The 23685-nt window shown below is 29.9% G+C and overlaps 1 protein-coding gene across 10 annotated transcripts in view; it reads left to right on the plus strand.

The window, feature by feature from the left end:
• The first annotated feature begins 707 nt into the window (after positions 1–707).
• LOC127711762 (uncharacterized) overlaps positions 708–23685 on the plus strand; it is a 135151-nt gene continuing 112173 nt past the window's right edge. For 6 of the 10 annotated variants that reach the window (XM_052217873.1, XM_052217878.1, XM_052217876.1 and 3 more), the window contains exon 1: positions 709–1070. In XM_052217873.1, coding sequence (XP_052073833.1) covers positions 1011–1070 — 60 coding nt within the window. In that variant the 5' untranslated portion in view covers positions 709–1010. Of the gene's footprint in view, positions 1071–23685 lie in introns of all 10 variants that reach the window. The other 4 variants (XM_052217874.1, XM_052217879.1, XM_052217882.1 and 1 more) reach the window with 1 other exon arrangement.

Consider the following 23685-nt stretch of genomic DNA (forward strand, 5'->3'; position numbering starts at 1 on the left):
TTTACTCAAAACTCCTGTCCTGTCTTTTGTCAAATTTCAACCTAGCCCCCCCCCTCCCCCCCCCATAAAAATCAAATAGTAGCTCCCTAAATGAAAGGACACAGAAATGACGATGGAGAACAAAATATCACATGAAGCTTTTGACGAAAAAGGATGCAGAGGGTTTACTTGAATTACTAGTTTCAGGGTATACAATTCTTTTGTGCATGTAGCAACAGACTTACAGAGACATGTATAGTGTAGTATATATGACTCTGGTAGCAATCACAGGCACTTGTTTCAATTTTTTTTTCCATATATACATATTATATAAAGGTATATTTGATTTTTTTTTCAGATACAACTGAGCACCTTTGATTGGCTGACCCCATTAAAATCTGCAGTTTAGATTTAATTTATAATAACGTTTTTTTGTTCATATATAACCAGTCAGTATCCGTACACTAAATGGTCAGCACTGCATTGGTAATAATGATATAAGCTTATTATACCACAAAGCTATTTTGCATTAATACTATAAAGAAACGATCTGCTTCAATAATTGGATCAATTAAAAATATATTGACACTGAATTAAATATTCATAATAGAGTCTATGTTTAACAAGTCTCAGAGTTTATGATACCATAGAGCTAAAGAATTCCATTCATTGATAAATATATGATAGATCAATAGATTTGTTTATGATAAAACACGTAACAGTTATGAGTGACCATGTGATTCCGTAGACGAACTATCTTTTTCGTACAGCCTTTTGATTGCCTTTTTATAATTAAACAATTGTCATATTGATTAATCCGAGGAAATGAAAAAGGTGTACAATACCGTGTACTTCAAGTAGCCGACAATTATATCCAATGAACGTTTTTATTGCATACCTGTTGTATAATACGACCGGAGGCGTTTTCCCGTAATTTAGTGTTTTCTTGTCTGTGGGGTGTATCGAACACACCGAAAGCAGCCGGGATCACCACACCTGTGTTTAGGTAGCACGTTACTTTCACTTTGGAAATGGAACTAAGGAAGCGTGATGCGTTTAGAGGGAAAGATGAAGCAACATTAAAAGACATGGTAAGAACATTTCACAAATATGTTTTCTTTAATACACATCTCAACGCCATACCAGCATCCTTGATAGTTGAAGTTTTTGAGGTAAATCACAACTCAATTACAAATACAGAGGTATATGATAATTTAACTATTAATCTGTTAATTAGGGATTTCTAGAAATTGCAAACCAAAGTTGTTGGATTTTTGTTTTAAATTGCACTGTTAATCCCCCCTTTCGAAATCCCAAATAATAGTATAATTTAATAATAATAATACTAATATTAATAATAATAATATAATAATAATAATAATAATAATAATAATAATAATAATAATAATATTTCAACTAATTTATCAAATGAGTTCTTTTTCTTGTTCAAACGATCGTACAATTTAAAAGAAGTGGAAGATACCAAAGGGACATTCAAATTTGTAAGTCAAAGGGAGACTGACAGTAGACTCTCTTGATATCTCTCTTTGACTTACAAATTCTGAATGTCCCTTTAGTCACTGACAAACCCTGATGATGACCCCAAAACACATGACAATGCAACAAAAATAACAAAACAAACAAAACAAACAAACAAATTTATACTTTATTTGCCAGTCACAGCACCTAAAATGAGCAGAATAATTACAATTTAATTTTTCAAACATAATAATATATTAGTAGATAAAAAAGGTTAAACAAATTATCACTGATTAGTTTTGATTTAATTGATTAACATCTAATATTAAAGTAAATGAAATAAGTAATTTGTAATAATAAAGATATATAATATACTATGACCTATTGTTCGTTATTCTGGACCCTTTACTGGACAGGTGTGTGAGCTCACTTCTATGTAGCATCATTATTAATTAAATGTAAATAATGTAAATGCATATATGATCATATATATATCTAAAACTCTATACAAAGTAATCTATTTTGATATTGTATTTCTATTTTTGTCGAGCCTTCGACTTTAGTCGAAAAAGCGAGACATAGCGATCCTACATTCCGTCGGCGTCGTCGGCGGCGTCCACAAATATTCACTCTGTGGTTAAAGTTTTTGAAATTTTAATAACTTTCTTAAACTATCCTGGATTTCTACCAAACTTGGACAGAAGCTTGTTTATGATCATAAGATAATATCCAGAAGTAAATTTTGTAAAAATAAAATTCCATTTTTTCCATATTTTACTTATAAATGGACTTAGTTTTTCTGCCGGGAAATATTACATTCACTCTGTGGTTAAAGTTTTTAAAATTTTAATAACTTTCTTAAACTAACCTGGGTTTCTACCAAACATGGACAGAGGCTTGTTTATGATCATAAGAGTATCCAAAAGTAAATTTTGTAAAAAAAAAAATCCATTTTTGTCGAGCCTTCGACTTTAGTCGAAAAAGCGAGACATAGCGATCCTACATTCCGTCGGCGTCGTCGTCGGCGGCGTCCACAAATATTCACTCTGTGGTTAAAGTTTTTGAAATTTTAATAACTTTCTTAAACTATCCTGGATTTCTACCAAACTTGGACAGAAGCTTGTTTATGATCATAAGATAGTATCTAGAAGTAAATTTGTAAAAATAAAATTCCATTTTTTCCGTATTTTACTTATAAATGGACTTAGTTTTTCTGCCGGGAAATATTACATTCACTCTGTGGTTAAAGTTTTTAAAATTTTAATAACGTTCTTAAACTATCCTGGGTTTGTATCAAACTTGGACAGAAGCTTGTTTATGATCATAAGATAGTATCCAGAAGTAAACTTTGTAAAAAAAAAATCCATTTTTTCCTAATTTTATTTTTAAATGGACTTAGATTTTCTGCCAGGAAACAACACATTCACTCTGTGGTTAAAGTTTTTAAAATTTTAATAACTTTCTTATACTATTTTGGATTTGTACCAAACTTGGACAGAAGCTTGTTTATGATCAAAAGCTAGTATCTAGAAGGAAATTTTGTAAAAAAATAAATCCATTTTTTCTGTATTTTACTTTTAAGTGGACTTGGATTTTCTGCCAGGAAACAACACATTCACTCTGTGGTTAAAGTTTTTAAAATTTTAATAACTTTCTTATACTATTTTGGATTTGTACCAAACTTGGACAGAAACTTGTTTATGATCAAATGCTAGTATCTAGAAGGAAATTTTGTTTTCTTCCAGTTAACATTACATTTAGTCTGCAGTTAAAGTTTTTAAACATTTATTAGATTCATAAACTATCCTGGATTTTTACCAAACTTGGACAGAAGCTTCTTACAATCAAAAGATAGTATCAAGAGGAATATTTTTATTGATTAACTTCCTCATTTTTGTTGAGCCTGCGATTAACAGAAAAAGTAGGCGAGACACTGGGTTCCGCGGAACCCTTACGAATTTTTATTTAATACCTCTTATAATTGACAAATTATTGCAAGTAGGGTCCTTGCCCAAAGTATCGATGTTCCTCTGGCAATTTTGTTATAAACAATGTTATTATATCTATTCCTGAAAATAAATGTTTTATTCCTTTTTCAAATTATTCTGTCAGGAACAAAATTTGTAATTCTTCACTTGGAAATATATTCCAGAAAATTTCTTTCATTTGGAACTATATTATAAAGGGACATTTATTCAACGCCACAAGTGTCTGTGTCCTTCACACTATACTCATTTCACATTTGGGATGTGATATCCATAAAAGGTTAAGGAGACCCCTTTTTGGTGATTGGTAAAAACCTGTTGTATTCAAAGTAACCCATCAACCCATGTTCATTGTACATCTGAACATTTAATAAAACTGATTTTTTTTTAGTTTACATGTTTACCTTGACAAGTATATAAATCTTATGGAAGCAATATTTATTCAGCCCCACCACAATCATGACAATGAAAGTTTTATTAACTGAAATATTTTGTCAAGATACATATTATCAAGTGGACTCTTTTTATTTATGATTTTATATGGGACTCCGATAATTCTAATAAATTTCATGAGAAAGAAATTAAAACATACCAGAAGAAACTCAATGAAAAAACAGTCTTTGAAATGTTTTGATTTGTTTGAAGTCCTTATTTTTCTTAATGGATTCTGATGTAAAAAAAGTAGAGGTAGGCCAATGTTATTCTATTTAGAAATCATATATGATATTTCAGGATATGCCTGTTATAAGAAAAGCTTGTGTAGTGTTAAAAAGAAGGAGCATAGGGTTTCTTCTTGCAAAAGAATTAATCTGTTACAGGAATTTTTGAATCAATTTGAAATTATGACAGTACATGTATTTAGAGGTTGAGTAAATTTGATATTGAATTATGGATTATAGAAAAATACAGAAAATGTTACCTGAGAGGGGTATAAATTTTTTCTAAAATTTTTGGAGTCAACAAATTGTACTTGGGATGTAAAATAAAAATGCTAGAAAATAAATCTTTGATTCCCAGTTAACCTTCCACAAGCATTGAATGTGAGGGAGAAAGTAAATACTTTGAATTAAATAATCTAAATAGGCATTGTGCCTGTCAACATGTCATCACAAGCAGGTCAAATAAAAAAGTAATAAGGATAAAAATTGAAGACACTTATTCTTCAAATTATACCAAAAATATCAAATGTTTGAAAATTTTAATATGAACAGCAAATTATCAAAATTAAGAGTATATGAATATCAGAAATTCTAAAATGTAGATTGATTTTAAATTATATGAATGGTATGTGTTGTCAAGGATCATATTTATTATGTTCTAATGCCTCCCTTGGGACCTAATTTTTGAAAATAAATATCCATTATCTAATAGAGAGGTTTTTCAATCATTGTTATCATGCAGCTGTATTATGAATATAAGATTAAAACTGTAAATGTAGATATGTTTAGCAGGTGCTTTCAACAGCATGATAATGAGGTCTTATACCTGTTGGAGAGCTTGAAATAAGACTGAGACTGCTGGCTTTACAAATCTAGGTCAACAAAACTAGGGCTTAATATGTTGAAAAAAACGAATAAGATCGTTTAAGTTAGTCGATTTCTCATAAAAATAAGCTCTTTGGTTTGTTGATTTTGAAATTAAAAAACCAAAAAAATTAAAACAAGAATATGTGTCCATAAGACACCATGCCTGCTTCCACTATCACATTTCAATGTCTAGTGAACCATGAAGTATATCTGGGTCAAAAGCCTTATTTCGACAAAAAATGTAACTTTGTTGATGTGATCACAAACTGCCCAGACAAACAAAAACACTTCAGCCCACACCAGCAGGTTTCACAGACCATATGAACTTGCTGGTGGGGCTGAAGAGTCTGATCTGAGTATTTCTTGAGAATGTCGTTCGTGTGATGAAAAACACTGCAAATGAAAAAGACCAGAAAAGATACAGGAAAGATAAAGAAAGATTTATTATGTAGCATCGTCCTTCATATCTCTGTAAAATTGACCAATGGACATTGCAAACTTGCCAGTACTTCAACAACAGATTTCGTAACTGAATAAATAATCTTATTAAACTACATCCAAATTTTGAATTTATTTATTAAGCAGCAAAGTTCAATGTACAATGATCTGCAAAAGTTTCTTACCTGCATCTTGCTTTTATTTTTTATCGCATTGTAAATATTTTGAACATTTTCATATTTACATCCTAAATAGTGTGTTTAAATTACATTGATAGGCAATTTTATGTATATATATATACCCCTTATATATATATGTAAACCATCTTTTCCACAAGTTTATTGTTTTCTGTTTGGTATTAAATTAATATTAAGATCCATAAAAATTGCCAACGTTTTATACATGTGCATGCAAAACAAATTTCTTGGTAGAGGGGTCTAAATACAGCACAAACAACATTTTTCCAAACGACCAAAAAAGTGAAAAAGTATATATAAACAAAATGCATTTGACTAACAGGTTGAACAACGGATGTTCTTAAACCCTGCTGACTGCCAATATATATATATATAAATTCTTTACACAAAACAACATTTTTGACTGAAATTATTGTAAATGTAAATTTACCTCTGTTATATCTTTAGAAATAATAAATATTTAATTGCAAAAGTGTAATTTTCTAGTTGACACATTTTTCAGCAACTTTTATTGCAACATTTCATAAATCAGTTTCATTATCCAACTATTTATGAATTTTAATCATCAAAGAAAATATTTATTTTATGACAAGTTCAAAATTTTGCCATTAACCATTAAATAAAATTGCAGCTTAGAAATTGAATAGATTTTCTTTGATTTGAAGGGTGAAACGACATGCACAGTTGATTAAAATCATATTTGTACAATTAGATACATGTAAAAAAGGGTAGCCCATGAGCTTTTAAGTAAATATCTAGGTTGCTTATAGCCTCTAAGCCATGTACCACAACAATGAAATGTTTGCCGAGGGGTCCATATTGATGGGACTGAATTCTTATTAAACCTAGAACCATGTTAACATAATATTATGCTACTTAAACATGTTACATAAGACAAATTTTACATAGTATGTATTAAAGGTAAGAAATGTTGGTGTTATCGACAAACTAGCATATTTAATAAGCTAGATAGCAAACATTCCAGGTTGTTATAGTCATTTACATGTATTTATAAGTACTGTTTGAGAAACAAAGTGGTCACGATGACTTTTCAATACTAATTACATTGGCTTTGAGCAACGTTGCTTAACTAGTCAAGGAATTGTATTATGTAAACAGTTCTTTTCTTAACTGAATAATAAAAAGATGTACTTTACATTCTTTAAATATTTTGAGTTCAGAAAAGAAAAAAAAATTTGTGACTTAGAATGCTGTTAAATTTCTTTTTTTTTTTAAAGGGGTGTTTATTAACATTTACTAAGGATTATATTCTATAAGTGTATATTTGAATGAGCTCTGAATGATGTTTTCTTTTGTTGGGGAGGGGGAGGGGGAGGGAGTTGCATGAATGTTTTATGTCATTTGCCAGTTTTCCTGAATTTGTCATTTTTGTCCCTATACAGTCCTTTACAAAATATTGAAATTTTCCTGATTTCTGGATTATGACACCTTCCGTACTTACACCCATGACACACCTGTGATTCTACTAATTACGCTCCTCGGCTCTTCGAGGATGTAACTATAGCATTCATTTCCCGATGTACAACGAGGCATCATGATTATCCAATACTAAGGATCTTGTTCTATACCCAGGTAATATTTTAGTGTCATTCACCTGAAAAGTACAAGCTTAGGTATCGAGAAACTTGTCATTATAGAGATGATCAAAGCAATCAAAATGAAATCGTTCAATATTGTAAAGCAAGATGATGATTACATACCTAGCATCAAATTTTCAATATTTTATAGGTTAAATATTTAAATGGTTTAAAATTTCATTTTTATTTGGCATAATTACAACTTTTCATTCTAGTAAAAAAAGATATCAAAGAAAATGAATGGTAATAGTAGAAGTTGTGAAATCTAGAACTTCAAAGTTGAGGGAGGTTTGTCGTCATTAACTATCTAAGTATATACTTATAAGTATAAAACACTTAACTCCTATAATCTGATTTGAATATCACAGACTACTGTGAATTGTAAATTAGATAGCATCATGATGTATGGTAAATTTTTGTAAATGGTCTGCCGATTTGCCCAGTTTCAGTTGAGCGGGTCGGTTGTTAATTTGCGTTTATATGCTTCATTTGACGCGTATATACATAGATAAATTACCATTTAAAAACAACAAAAGGACGGAAAGTGTTAAAGACACAAGCTTTGACTTGATGTTTACCTGTATAATTACTTATGTTTTGTTTGTCTTAACAAGTCGTTATTTGTTTTATGATATTGGTATTATTTCGGTGTTGATTAGTGTAAAATTAACTTCGAAGGATATACATTGGAAATTTCAAAATAAATGGAATGACTGCTGTGTAATGAAGAAACCTACAGCTTTTTTGTCAGGTAGTGTATTTTAATAATTTTTGACATTGTTATGTTATTATTTACGATAAAACAAATGACCATAGGCAAGTTTACATTATTAATTTATATGTATCGTAGTAAAATTTGATAACTGGTGTAAGATCTTATGTTCGTCTGTCATCACTTTTTTGTCTGGGGGGGATTGTGATATTTTTCTTAATCAAGCATCTTTTCCATTGGTGTGATATTATGACTAAGCTGGGTTCATGTACCTGATGTTAGTGTCCAAGATAAAGATAACTTCAGTACACTGTTTGTACTATGGTCTTTCTAAGGACTGACATGTGTTACAGCTATATCTGGATTTTAAACTGAGTTTACATACTTCTATGTTAGTCAAATGGATCAAGAGGTATAATATGTTTAAAATTGTCTGATTTCTTTTTTTGTACACTTGTATTGAAATTTATTATATAAATTGGTTTTGTCTGAAATGGAAACTGCATGAAATGAATATACTAGTACTATTCATTTATTTTCGTGGATACCAATTTTCTTGGATTGAAGAGAAATCGCATTTTTGTGGATATTTAAATTCATGGTTTTGCAAAAGTCTGCATACAAGCCTATTGAAAACTTGTAGTTCATTTGAAATTAAATTTGTGGTTAACCATCCAACGAATAATAATGAACCCACAATACTAATTTCAACTAGCTTAATACAACAAGTATTTGGAAGCGTAAGGACTATCACAGCATGATTTTAGTTGATAATAAGAGAAATGTCCTCTGAATTTTGAGATTTGGAGAATTAAACCATAAATAACTGCACCAATCAAAATATAAATTGATTGCAGTTTCAAGAGTTTAATGTAATATGTCAACTTCAGTTATTTTAGTTATTGCTTTTATAATATTATTAAAATTAATGCATCAGTTACTTTTTAAATCCCAATGGAATCAATTTCTCAAAATTTTGAACACTTTAAACAATTTTTTGTATCTTTGTAATGTTTATGACCACTTGGTGGTAGGGACATTTCTGTCACTTGACAGTAACCATTATTTGGGTAAAAAAGATTATTTGTTGTTGTACAAATATCTGTATTAATTTTTTACATCGCGATGACCTTGAGGTCATTCGATGTATTGCTATCGCCTAGATTTCCATTATGTAAATTAGTTTTGGGTTTGTAACCGATCTATAAACATGATAAATATGCGCACATAAACGAGTGCAAAATAACATTCCTTGTCATTTGATATAAATACATCTCTTCAATGAATACTGATAAAAATATTTTTGTTTACAACATAAATTAATAATGTGAAAATGTTTTGTAGTTAGATATATATATATAAGTAAAAAAATCATTGATAATATCAATGCACACGTACCGAAAAATTGTGTTAAAGCATGCGGAAGAATATCTCAAAGAACGTTTTGCGACAGGACCGGTAACTCTGTAATTGTTTTTGCGGGAAAATATGAATGCCTACTCGTATCCAATCTTAGAAAAATCGAATTTTTACAGAAAAGTGTCCACCATGCACTTGCATTGCACTATTATTAGAACAGTAGAATAGAATGATATACAAACGGATGCAAATTATATATATATGTAACTGTTATTTTAATATAATATATAACAACAAATCAGTGTATACTGATTTGTATCACTACAATATAATAGTTATTACGGTGAAGTTGAATTTCTTGTCATTTATTCATCATACTCGCACGCACTTGTCTAGAAAAAAAATATATCTCTGTACATTAACCTCAGTTTCAGGTAAAGAGATATGTTGTTTTTTTTCTGAGACAAGTGCTTTTGACCATCCTCAAGAACTTGTGGTCATCCGATGTTCAGTACTTCAGTACTTTGATTACAGTTTGTCTAGACTTAGGGTCCAGTTTGATCTATTTTCTAATTTGGAGGCTTTTCCATCTCCAGCAGTAGAAGTGAATTTTAGATAATTATTTTGGTTAATTATTGGTTTCAGTTGCTGTCCTCTTGTTATTTATACAACTTCAGAACATTGAATGTGTGACCATTCCAAATTCAAAATATAGCACTTATTATTTCTGTTTGTTCTTTTTAGGTTTCTTACTGTTAAGTAATTTGAAGTGTTATTTGGGATACATTTTCAGACATTCAATAAATATGTAAGAAGGATAATATATTGATTTTTTTTATTGTTCCTAGTAAAATTTTTTACCTTTAAAAGTTGTAGTAGAATAATGGCTTAAGTAATAGTAATTGTGTTTGCTTCAAATACTGCAGATGATGGTAAGCCAAACCATATAAAATTAATTTACTGCTTATAACAGCATCATGTTATCTTTATCTTTGTGCTGTTGGACATATTAAGCAGCTTTCATTTAGTATTGTTATACTTCATGTCAAAATGCCAGATTTTGATTGGTTAATACATTAGGGAGACAACTTACTGTATCCCATGGCAAATACTCTATTACTTTTCACGGAGACGCTTGCTCAAGAGTGCGCTTTAATAAATACGGATGATTGTTATGTACGAGATGACATAGTTTATTACTTTGTATTTGATATTTAACAGACAGTAATAACAGAACATTCAGTATAATAAATTAAAGAACACATATCTGAGAGAGTGATAGAGCAGTTTGTTACCCATCGAAAAGACATTGTCAACCTTGACTTCGCCTCAGTTGACAATGTTTTCTCGGGGTAACAATCTGCTCTATCACCCTCTCAGCCATGTGTTATTTATATATTGTGGTATGATTTGTAACTTTTGGGAAACCATATTTTGTGTTGTTGTCTCATTGGCATTTGATTACACACAACAGCATAATACATGATATTCATATTTGTACATTATTGCAATCAGCTGTTTTCATTTTATTCTTAAGTAAGAAATGAAGAAATGTGTTTTTAAATATTTGATTCTGTACAAAGAGTTTTGGAAAAAACGTAAAAAAATGAATAAGATTCATTGTAATCTCAATAAACTGAACAAAAATGGCACTGATGGTTGGAACTGTTTGGAAAGTATTTTTTTTATACACTATACATGTATTGTAAATGTAAAGAGATTTTGTATGATAGCTAATTATGAGACAACTATCCACCAAAAACCAAATGAAATTTACGTTGCAACTATAGGATACTATACAGCCTTTAACAATGAGCAAACCCCATAAAAGACTATAAATTATTGTTTGGTATGAGATTTGCTTTCTTTATTGGTTTTTCTGTTGTGTTAATTGATATAGTCACAGAAAGTTTTGTTCACTTTGTTTACTGGTTTAAATAACAATCCAAACAAACCTGTTGTAATCTAACTTCAATATTGACAATGGTCATAGTATGATACTGTTTAAAAGTCAGAATTTTAATATACTTTAATTTAATGTTTTTTGAATGGACTAAAAATCTAATTAATGTGTTATGAATCACTTGTAATCTTTGCCACCTTCCGACCAATCTGACAATGGTAGATAATTCAGTTTGTCCAGCCAGGCGGAATAGAGTGGACATTTATCTGTTCACCATCCATGATAAAATCTGAACTCTTGTGACCTCGCCTAAAATGTCCAACTTCATTTGTTACCTTTAATTACCGAGATACCTGACTATACAGCTTATAAGAGAAAAAAAATTGTAGCGTGACTAAATTAGCCCAACGGACTACGAGAATGTGAATATTTTATACGTAAACTGTGGTTGCATGTAACATTCTCACTCGTAATTGCAAAAAGTAATTTCATTAACACCCTGTAACAAAGTTGTCGATGAATGACATTTAATGCGTTGATTGGGAATTGAATTATATACTTTATACATGTACAGGTATGTTCATTAATTATTGAGTTGGAGATGATATGTACCTTTAGACCTGGAGGGATTCAGAAAAGTGGGAAGATGGAATACAAATTTACAAGAAAATCAATCTGCACTGACTTGATTTTTTCCTTGCTAATCTAATTAACATACACAGTGGAAGTGATTATTTATGTGTATTTTTCAGTTTTATAACTATAATGGGTTTATATCTATGATCATTTTTTAGACAAATGTGAAATATTGATACTTTTTATGGAGATATTAGCAATTTGACATTGCAAACCTTATGCAAGTTAAAAATAATTTGCTTTCTTGTGGATTTAGGATATGAAAACCCTCATAGCTTACTCCTCAGAAACATATTTTTTGCTCAGGTAGGCATAGAATTTCTTTTCATTTAGAATTGGTGCTTGACTTGAGATCACAGGAGTATATAAAACACCTTTTATATAATGGAACTATATCCTTGTAAAGTACAACTATTATTAGCTATTTTCTTTGTCTTTGATGTCCATTTGAACTTCCAATCAACCATCATGGTTTGCAGGTTAATGTAAGAGCTAGTCAGCCCTATAGCCAAGATGGCTCTGAGGTTTTTTGTTTTTGTTTGGGGGTAAATGGGGGGTTGTGACACTCTTACTTTAATAGTCAGACTTTAACTTGAATAGTCTTTAATGGTTTTAATGGTATTTTTTTTCAGGGGAGTATGTCCTAACTCCTCCTCCCCCCTTTGGCTACAGGTGTGGCAGTTATACAAAGGTCTTGTGCTTAAATCCTCCAAGTAGTCAGATCAGCAGATCTTCCTGAGATTCTGTTGTAATATCTGTCATCAATTCTGAAGGTAAATTATCCAGATAGCTTTTCAAATTACTCTATGCTTATCTTTTCCCCAGAGAATTGATTCTTTCACATAAGCCTGGCTGTTTAAAGGATGCCTGTAAAAGTTTTATTGATTAATGAGGTGTTTAATGTCTTCTTTATTGATAGGATATAAAACAGTGATTGTTGTTAACCTTCTAAAAGTGGATGGTCTTGATCCAGGTATCAGTATGGCAGATGCAACAGGTAACATGGGTCAAAATCTGCTTGTAACGATTGCAAAATACATTATATTGCAATTATATTGCAATGGCAATTGAACAGGCAGACAAAAAATCTTCTGTACACATTGCAAATTCTATTTTATTGTAATGGCTACTGTATCTGCTGTAATGATAGCTGATATTAAAGTGTATGATATATATTATATGAAGCCACTTTAAAATATGTAAGGTAAATTTCGTAGAAAAGAAATTACTAGTAATCAGTGATTTGAGCATATTATCAAGAGAAAAAAAGTTGAAAACATATGCTGCAGGTTTCACCATTTGGGTTAGGGTGACAGCTCGTCATAAATATATAAGTGTGAAATCATGCAGACCATGTAAAGTTTTTGCACAGCAAATGTGAAATCATGAAAATAGCTCAAATTCATTTCTGAGAATCACAGTGTGAAAAAAAACGTCGAAGATATGAAAAGTAAAATAATAAAAATACCGAACTCCAAGGAAAATTCAAAATGGAAAGGCCCTTTTCAAATGGCAAAATCAAAAGCTCAAACACATCAAATGAATTGGAAAATTCCATTGTATACAATATCAGTGAAAAATAAGGATGTGCTTTGAAAGGCTCTGCAATGCTAGGCAAGAAAACCCCTAAGAGAGAACTGTTAACAATTACAAGGGTTCATTGAAAAACACAGGGCATCCGTAACTCCCTCAATATTTTGTATTTGTTTTGGGTCAAATATCCAATGTCTATATGAACTTTAACTGTATTTCAAAACAGGCCTGTTTTAGATGTCCATCATTTCTACTCTGAAGATGGAATGCACCGAGTTAATTGTGTTTATTCTGATGTATAACTCAAACCAAATTTACCAACATTATGACTTTATTGAGTGGTTAATTTTTTTACCAATAGGACCCAGATGTACATAGATAGATATACCCTGGGTATACTTAGTAACTGACTTACTGTTATTAATAATTGGTATTTTTTATTAATCAAATTTAGAGAATTCTTTTATCCTAGGGTTGACTTTTGATAAAAAACACCAAGTTGAAATAATAAGTGGTTTGGCCTTTTGAAGTTATAGTAGAACAAAATTTTATACTTTTAATTAAATGGAAGTACTCTATTAAATACTTTTTATGTTTGAACACAGAAGTTTTTGTATTGAAATACTTTATTAACGTGTTGGTGACTTTATATCTAACGGAAGTTAGTCACGTTTGATATAGTACCTCCCTGGTAAAGGAAATCAATTAAAGCTACATGTGTGGATTCTTTTCAAAGTACGACATAAAAAATAAAATTCTTACATTGGAAAAAAATCTATAATTTTTGCAAATTTTGGAATAAAAGGCTATGCATTGTTACAGAATTAATAAAAAAATAATAAGTTCAATCGATTTCAGCTACATTGAATTGCTGTTCACGTACATTGGTTTTGTAAGGAGAACAGAAATTTTGTATCCGTTACATGGGGATGAAATTAAATTTTTATAGTAATGTGGTGCTTTGTTTTGTGACTTTGCATGAATAACGGCAGATGTAAATATCGATTATATATGTGGTAAAAAATGATGAGGAAAGTTTAACTAATTATATAAATAAAAGGAGCTGTGGGATATAGGTCAAAGAGACAGCAATCCAACAACATAACACCAAAAGACATCTAGAGGTTAACATACAAAATGATGGTGACATATTTTTTTCTCAAATGTTTTAATAACCCACCTAGGGGCATTATGTTTTTCGGTCTGTGTGTCCCTTTGTCCATCCGTCTGTCTGTCCCGCTTCAGGTTAAAGTTTTTGGTCAAGGTAGTTTTCGATGAAGTTGAAGTCCAACCAACTTGAAAATAAGTACACAATTTTGTTCCCTATGATATGATCTTTCTAATTTCAATGCCAAATTAGAGTTTTTACCCCAATTTCACGGTCCACTGAACATAGAAAATGATAGTGCGAGTGTTGCATCCGTGTACTATGGACATATTCTTGTTTAAATATCTTTTATTGTACAATGACAATAAGGACTTGAGAAGGATTAAAAAGATAGTAGAAAGTGATGGGTTTTTTTGTAACTTGTACAAAAAAATTATATATTTTATGGATCTTGCATTAGAACAGATTTCTTTTAAATGTTTATCGTCCTGAACATGCATGAAATATTTGCGGTTGGACATTGATTAAACAACAATCAATCAATTTTAATGTTTCGTTCAATTACCTGTCCAGTTTCGACTGCAAGGATCTTTTAGGTAACAAAATGGCTGATATTGCAGGAAATATTCTTTAACATATCTTCCTACAAAGTCACTCTGTCCTTTTGATCACACCTATAGAAGATGGTCAGACTGTGTGTGAGATTTAAACTTATGAATGGATAAACCTCTGGAATGCTATATTTATAATTCATATTTTAATTTTATGACCTAATCAGATATAAGAAATCTTAACAGTGCTTTAATACCAGAATTATTAAAGGTTTAATATGAATCATATGATTATATGTTGTAATTTTAATATCATTTTTCAATATGTAGGAGTATAAAGATAGGTGTAAGTTGTACACGCAACGTTTGGATATTTCTAAAATCTTTAAATGAACTGAATTTCTATTAAACTTTGATTCAACTCCGTTTTTTTTTCATCAGAAATATTTCGAAATAGTATGAACGGGATTGACAGATACAAATCGGAACAGTTTACAATATATTCATTATTGAATTATGATATCCTGAACTCTATACACCCTTTCGATTTCTATTTGAGAAGAGAAAAAAAGACAATAAAATAACTGATTTGATCAAATTATCTAATTAATTTACCTTATTTGTTTTGGGGGACTGCTGACAGGTTTTTTTTTACCCAATCTTATCAGCATAATGATTATTAATTGACAATAAATAATAATTATTCTTGTATTTGTGGATAAACTTTCATTAATTTATGACACCAAGTGGAACATTTGATATAAACGACCATTAATATTATTGACATTATTGGAGATGTGTCACATCATTTCTCAATCCTAAGATTGGACTATATAAGATAGGTTTCCAAAATAAATATTGGCACAAGGTCATAGGAAGGGGAATAACCTTATAAATAGTAAGGTTGAACTGAAAACAAAATTTAAAAAATAGAGAACGAGGGCTTTTTTCTTTTTTTAAATTCCTTTTCCCTGATACATAGTGACAACTATTGTTTTTCAAAAGTTGCTCTGGTTTAAGGACCTGATGGATTTTAGAGGTGACTTACCTTAGACTTTAATTTTTTCATGTCTCCAACCTGTGACAAGTAGATTTTTTTAGCACAATAAAATGAGATATGAATAAATGGACATGTTTATTGTTTTTGTAAAAAAAAAATTGAAAAAGTGGGTATAATTTTTAAGGGTTTGTGAAAACCTAGTTGATTTGAGGGATTTTCAATTGTAGTTTTAAGATTGATTGAGATATTTGATCTCAATCATGAAACTATGTATTCTGTTGAGTACTAAATTTCATGGTTGGTGGAACCAATGAAATTAATGGGGTGTGAACCCCTATCAATAAAATTACTTTCATGGCATTATGAACCCATGCACAAAATTCTGATACTATTCGAGAGTATTTTGTATTTTCAGATTAACTTCTTCTTGCCATTGCACTTTATTGCATTGAACGGCCAGCACCTTGGAGGGAAAATAATCTGTATCAATACGATTTAATAATCTGGAGTAAAATTCAGATTTTTGGAAATTATTTTATGCAAAAGCCTTAAAGTATTTGTTACTGTCATGAACTTACAATTATAACCTTGTTTGAGGCCCCATCAGAGCTTAAGGATATGTTACTAATATGATGAAAGCCAAACATATTACACAGTAAATGTTGATAAGACACCTGAATGACCCATAGGGGAGATGTTTTGTTTGATAATAATCAAAACTAAAAATCAGGTCATTTTCACTATTATCAGGTCATAAAAGGTCAAAAGGACCAATTTACTACAATTTTGTTAATTTCTATCTAATTGAATATTTCAGGTAAATGGTTAGATAAGTGGTGATTCCATAAGATCTTTCTTTGCTTTTAATGTCTTAAGAATTATTTAAGGACAGTTAATGTCTTTGATCATCTATTACAGAACAAAGAAAACCAGAAATTACCCTTTAATTCGATATTTAAGGATGTTCAACCAATTTACGCTCCTTGTTCATTCACATTCATTTTATACTCTCCAGTAAAGAGTTACATAAATGAGTACTACATAACTAAATTACTATGAAGATTAAGTATGATAACTATAATAACTAATGTAATGAACTTATGTCAGTGATTTTGCATCTCCCCATGACAAGGATTATGGCAATACTGTGAGAGTGCTCTTATTTGTTGGGAACAAATGTTCATGGATGTTGTGATTAGATAAAACCCACAAATTTTAAATCCAAAGAAAACTCATTTTTTACTCCAATTATTTCAAAGTTATCTGAAGAGTTTAAAATCATAATTCAAAAAGTCAATCAATAAAAGTTTTAAAACCCACAACTAAGTGAATTGTATATATTTTTTTATATTTTGAAGTCTTGATTATTCTGATCGTCTTTAATGGACCTACTTTTCTCATTGTTTCAGTATTCTTTTTTTGTAACACACAAGTACTATAATATGAGTGACATGCAATATATTTTTAGGGTAGAGTATAAAATATAAGTTTGAACTGAAATACTGACATGTTACGTTTAATTAACTGAACTTGATCATGTTCAGGAATATATTTGAATATAAATGCAAGCACAAGATCTTATGTGTCAAAAGTTCAACAGGCTTGTGGTAAACTATACACGTATAAATGATTTATAATATATTTATACGATGAAGCAAAAAACATCATTAGAAATAGTTAATGCTATGTTCCAATTTCAAATATTAGATTTAACATGTCTAATTGTTTAAAATAGGTTTAAATGTCTTTTGTTGCTAACCAAAAGGTCCAAAGCTGGCGATTTAAAAGGCGAATTGATTCCTTCTATTTGATTGTTTTACGAAGTCTCGTAGATTTCATCAGGGTTAAGTATTTGACAAAAATTACGATTATATTATCCAAGTGACTGAACTCGATAACAAAACAAAGTAATTTTGATTACAAATTATTAACAGTTAATTAAATACCTGGCACTAGTCCAGTGAAATAGTATTTATTATAGCACGGAGATACAAGTTTACATAAGATGACTATATAAATTTGATTTGGTTACAAATTTGAATTTTAAAAATCTTTTAATTTTTAATCTGCTCCATTCAAATTCATGTATTCAGTGTATGAATGCTGAAATTTGGATAATAAGTGTCATCCTCCCGCCTCCCACTTTGATATTTGTCCTCAACTTTATGAAACGTCATCCTTCTGACATTTTATAATTAAAAATGATTTAAATTAGCATTTGTAATTAATAATGTGACAACTTTAATTATTATTTTGATGATGTTAGCATATTTATTGGGTCATCCTGTCATTTTAATGGTCCATAAAAAATCTTTTTATTTAAGTACTGCAAATTGTTAATCTGAAGATGATTATCTCCCTTTTATAGTTTTTTGGGTTTTTAAAATTTTTATTTTATATAGTTTCCTTTTGGAGATTAAACAGACAAATTACAAACCCAAGTAAAATATTCAGACTTAAACCCAAATCGCCTGGTTAGAGAGAAAAGAATGGACAGTCAAACTGAAGCTTGGACCATTAATATGTTGGTTTTTTTTGCAAGGTTCAAAAATAAATTTCAGACTACATTTCAATTCAAGAAATTTTGTATGATTATTTGACATGTCTCCAGATATATTGTGAAAAAAAGCAAAAAAGAGATTGAGAAACGACAAAAAAACAAACAAAATGTTCTCAGAATTGATTTTAAATGAAATAATCTTTATGTCGGAGTTAAATAATGGTCCTTACTGTTAATTGGAAATTTTCAGTATTACTAAAATAGCGTTTGTCCTTTGAAATTTATTGTATACTAAAAAAGCTGTTGTTTTTTGTTCCCGCTCATTTGTTCTTTACTTGTGGCAAATTATATTAAAACATGTTATACAAAAAATTAATTGAGAACTTAACCTAAAAAAATGAAATGTTTTTTTTTTACATAGTGACTAATGATGATAGATGATTATAATAATGCTAGATGAAAATTATAGACAAAAACTAGTTCTCAATGACCTAAGGGGTATGTGCTGACTTTTTCTTTATGGTAGGTCATTATAAATTTCATAGCCAGACAGTTATAAAAAACAAGAAGATGGGAATTAGTACACAGATAATTAACAAATAATTTCTGAAAGAAAACATTAACTTTTAAAAAAGTTAAGTTTGAAATGACATTATTTATAGGAATGATTTATCAATCATATATAAAACTTTTTTCTTTCTCTATTTATCATTCAGTGGTTTCTGAAGGGAAGCATCTGTTCATTTTTTAATAGTCTATTTCATATAAAGATGGGCAATGAATAACAGACTTTATAGAGTGACTGTACCAGTCATTTATAAACCTTGTTGCTTACTCTATTTCTCATTCAGTGGTTTCTGAAGGAACATCTGTTCATTTAGTCTATTTCATATAAAGTTGGGCAACTCAATAACAGATCTCACATGACTGTACCAGCCATTTGTGTGCATTATTTAGTTACTCCCCTTATATACATAGAGACTTTGTAGGCTATCACATAATAACAAGAATGTACTGTTACTGTTAGGACCATCTTAGTCTCTGTGGAAGATACAATACTTATTTTTGTCCCCCGCGCAACGCGTTGCAGACAAAAGGACATAAAAATACCGGATGTCTGTCCGTCCGGTCTTGTTAGTGCTCTCACATGTACGATTCTTGCTAGATTTTATGAAACTTATATCATATATCATATGTTTATATCAGCAATGTCTTGGACGATTTTGAAAATCAGTGCTAATCAATTATTTTTAAAAGGGTTATGCCCCTTGGAAACATTAATTCTATGGAAAATTGCATTGTTAGCGCTCTCTTGTGATCAATTTTTGCCAAATTTTTATGAAACTTATATCATAGGTTTATATCAGCAATGCCTTGGAAGGATTCCAAAATCAGTGCCGATCAATTATTTTTAAAACGGTTATGCCACTTGGAAACATTAATTATATGGAAAATTGCATTGTTAGTGCTCTAATGTGCACAATTCTTGCCAGAATTTTATGAAACTTATATCATAGGTTTCTATCAGCAATGTCTTTGACATGTTAGAAAATCAGTGCTGATCAATTATTTTTAAAAGAGTTAATGCCCTTGAAAATATTAATTACATGGAAAATTGCCTTGTGAGTTCTCTCATGTGTACAATTCTTGCCAGATTTTTATGACATTTATATTATAGGTGTATATCATCAATTTCTCAGATAAATTTGAAAATCAGTGCCGATCAATTATTTCTAAAAGAGTTATGCCCTTGGAAATATTGCTTATATGGAAAATTGCATTGTTAGTGCTCTGAAATGTTATGAATTTTATGAAACTTATATCATAGGTTTATATCAGGAATTTCTTTGACACTTTCAAAAATAAGTGCTGATCAAATATTTTTAAAAGAGTTTAACCCTTGGAAATATTAATTACAGCGGGAATAGCATTGCATTTGCTCTGATTAGCCTTCATTCCTCTAAGAATATATAAAAAGTTCTAAAAAGCCCCAAACAAATTTTTTTTAGTTATTGCCCTTGTACCTTGGATAGATAAAATATGTGCAATGCGGGGGACCATGGAACTCTGTTCTTTTATTTATAATGAAATTAAGAACACCGAAAGGTTCAGTATCACAACGAAAAAAAAATCTTTTTTTTTGTTGTCAATTTGGAGTATTTTTTGTTCCTGTCTGAATATGGCCATGTGGCTTATTATTTTGCATTTTGCGAAATGCAATTTTACCTTTGAAAGTATTGTCTGTGTGAAAAATCATTAGTTAAAGAACATATCCAAATAATTGAGTATTAAGAAAATCAGGGAACCAATAATCTTTAAAAAAATCTTCATCTTTCAACAAACAAAAAATATATTTTGATTGCTTTGATAAGATGTCCTATCATAAAGTTTTTGGTGAAAGGTTTTGATTAAGATATAAAGTATTGATACTTTCCATATAGTTTAAGAATTTAAGTGTTTTGCTGGGAAACACATACAAAATTTTGTTGTCTGTGGTGGATATTTAGTTGTCCTAGTGGTAATCATACCACATCTTATTTTTAAAGAGATAAAAATAAAGGTCTGATGAAAATGAAACCAATTCATACCAAAAATCTGTGCACATACCTAAAGTTTGAAATTAGGTGTAGTTTATATCTATTTGCAAATTGTTTTGCATTCTTTATATGTTTCTATTTTACTAGGAAACCATAAACACATATAATAATTTTGAGTTTATATCTATTTGCAAATTTTTTTACATTCTTTATATGTTTCTTTTTTACTGGGAAACCATGAACACATATAATAATTTTGAGTATTTTCAAACAAAGCCAGGCAATAAGTTTAGTGTTTTTTTAAGATTAAGGTTACCATCTAGGTAATTAAAACTGCATTTTATAAATCTGATTCACCTGAAGTATATTTGAAATCCATAAAGTACTTGTATGGCTCATAACTAAGATTAAAAACAAATTCCCCATATGTACCTCACAGTTATCCTCAAATTTGGATTACAATACAAGTATTATTAAATATGATAACAGTTATATTAAGATTTCCCATTCTATTCAGGATTATATCATGGATTTGCAGATTTATTTTGTACTCTTATTTAATTTTAACGGATTTACAAATTGCTTTTCGGATTATAATATTGTGAAGATAAGCCAATGAAGTCATTCTGTGGGCATTAGGAAGGCTTTTTGTCTGGGACTTGGTTCTTCATAAAGTCATTGTTGCTCTGAAGTGCAAGTTTGGGTTGTGTAGTTGACCTTGTTTGACGTAGGATTCTTAACGGCCACTTGTTTCGTGGAGAAGAATGGGTAAATATTTTGTTGAAATGAATGTAACTGAGTATTTAAGAACGTATATATTACATAATTTGTTTCTTATTTATATCTATTTGTACATTGTACATGATGAGGGGACTATTGCCTATTGAATTTACTACTTGTTGTTAGGTTGGGTAAAGTTATTCAGTCAAAAGAATGCACATTTGATGAAACTTTCAATACTAACAAAAAGAAACTCTGTCTTTGGATTTGATTATGAGATCTTATTTGGTAAGGTTAAACTGAAATCTTTGTTACAAACTTTAGATAAAAATTAGAGGTGTAGCATTTTTTCATGAAAACTGTAAATTATAACAGTACGATAGAAATTTTTCCTTATTTTTGTAAAATAATATTTTTTTCCTTTATTGTTGCTTTAGATACACATTTCATATCTCATTTTCTTATAACAAATAGAAGATTAAGATTGAAAAAAAAATGCAAATCTGTCAAATAATATGATATTTTATAATTTGAATTTAAAAAACATATGTGCTTGACAAGTATGGAGTTACTTCTTGAACTAACATGTTATAGAAGATGTGGATCAGGAAGTGCAAAAAAAAAATTGACTTTTGTATACCAAATGGAGACAAAATTTTGAACTTATTCACTGCACTGAAAACATGATTCTCCATTCAAGATTTAATTACAAGAATGAAATTACAAGTGCAAACTATCATCTTACTGGCCTTTTATCATACTTACAAATCTTTTCAATGAACAAATTTAAAATGCATCTAATATGGTGCAGTCGGTTAATGACACAATTCAATATATATATGATTTAGTTTGTCTGGACAATAAGTATATCTATGCAATTGTAAGATTTATAAAGCAATTATTACTGTGTTTTCTATAGATTACATCATGTAATTAACAGAACTAGTTGGGTGTAAAAAAGAGCTTTTCAACTGATTGAGAACTTATTAAAAAAAACTTATGGTCAGATCTTATGTTTTGGTGCGTCATATGAATTCGTACTATGTGTGCTTTTTCAATGGAAATTGTTATGTTACACTGTGTTCTTGATAACATGAAAACCCATAATACGAGGATAAAGCCAAGGTCCTCTTTGGGTTCCAGCCAACATTTTTTTATGAATTTAAGGAAGAAAGCAGAAGAAACAGAAAGGCGCGATATATATATGTTTTACTTAAGGATAAAAAGCATCTGTAACTTTTGTACAAACCATTTAGAAAAATTCTGATCCTTTAAAACTTCTGTGAAATTTTTTTGTCCCACTTCTGAGTGCAAAACATGTGTTTCATTATTTATATTCATCATTGCACATAAAATGCATTTAAAAGAAAAATATTGAATACACCTCTGATAAAAAAGGAATATTTTCTCAATGAAAATCAAATCTCAGCTGCCCCTTTTAAAAGAAAATGGTTGATGTGTGATTGTGAGTATCTGTCTTTCAAATGTTTAGAAGACCAGTCACTTTTTAGTTTACTGCTTGTTGTTTAGACTATGGTTGAGTAATGTTTGTTTCACCTTAACATCATTTCTGGTCCCACGCTTGAAAATAAAGGCAAAATGATCAAGGCTTCTGATTTTTATTGCCTGACCTTGACACCCCTGCATTTGTTTGTTAAGAAATGAAACATTTTTGAGGTTTTATGAATCTCACATTAGTGTTAACAGACCTAACCCTGAAATCATTAATTTTAAGTATCATAGTAACTTGCTTAGTAAACCTTGTTCAGTGTCAATGTTCGTAAGGTACTATTTGTTTGCGGTTTTATTAATGTATTCATATAAAGAAAAAAATTCTTTTAGCTGTGACAACTGAAAGATGTATTATTTTGATACTTTGTTTTGTTGTTATTTGTGTAAGAAGTCATCCCTATGCTTTTTGGCG

The sequence above is a fragment of the Mytilus californianus genome, unplaced genomic scaffold, assembly GCF_021869535.1.
Source record: "Mytilus californianus isolate M0D057914Y unplaced genomic scaffold, xbMytCali1.0.p SCAF_8, whole genome shotgun sequence".
Taxonomy (NCBI): Eukaryota; Metazoa; Mollusca; class Bivalvia; order Mytilida; family Mytilidae; genus Mytilus; species Mytilus californianus.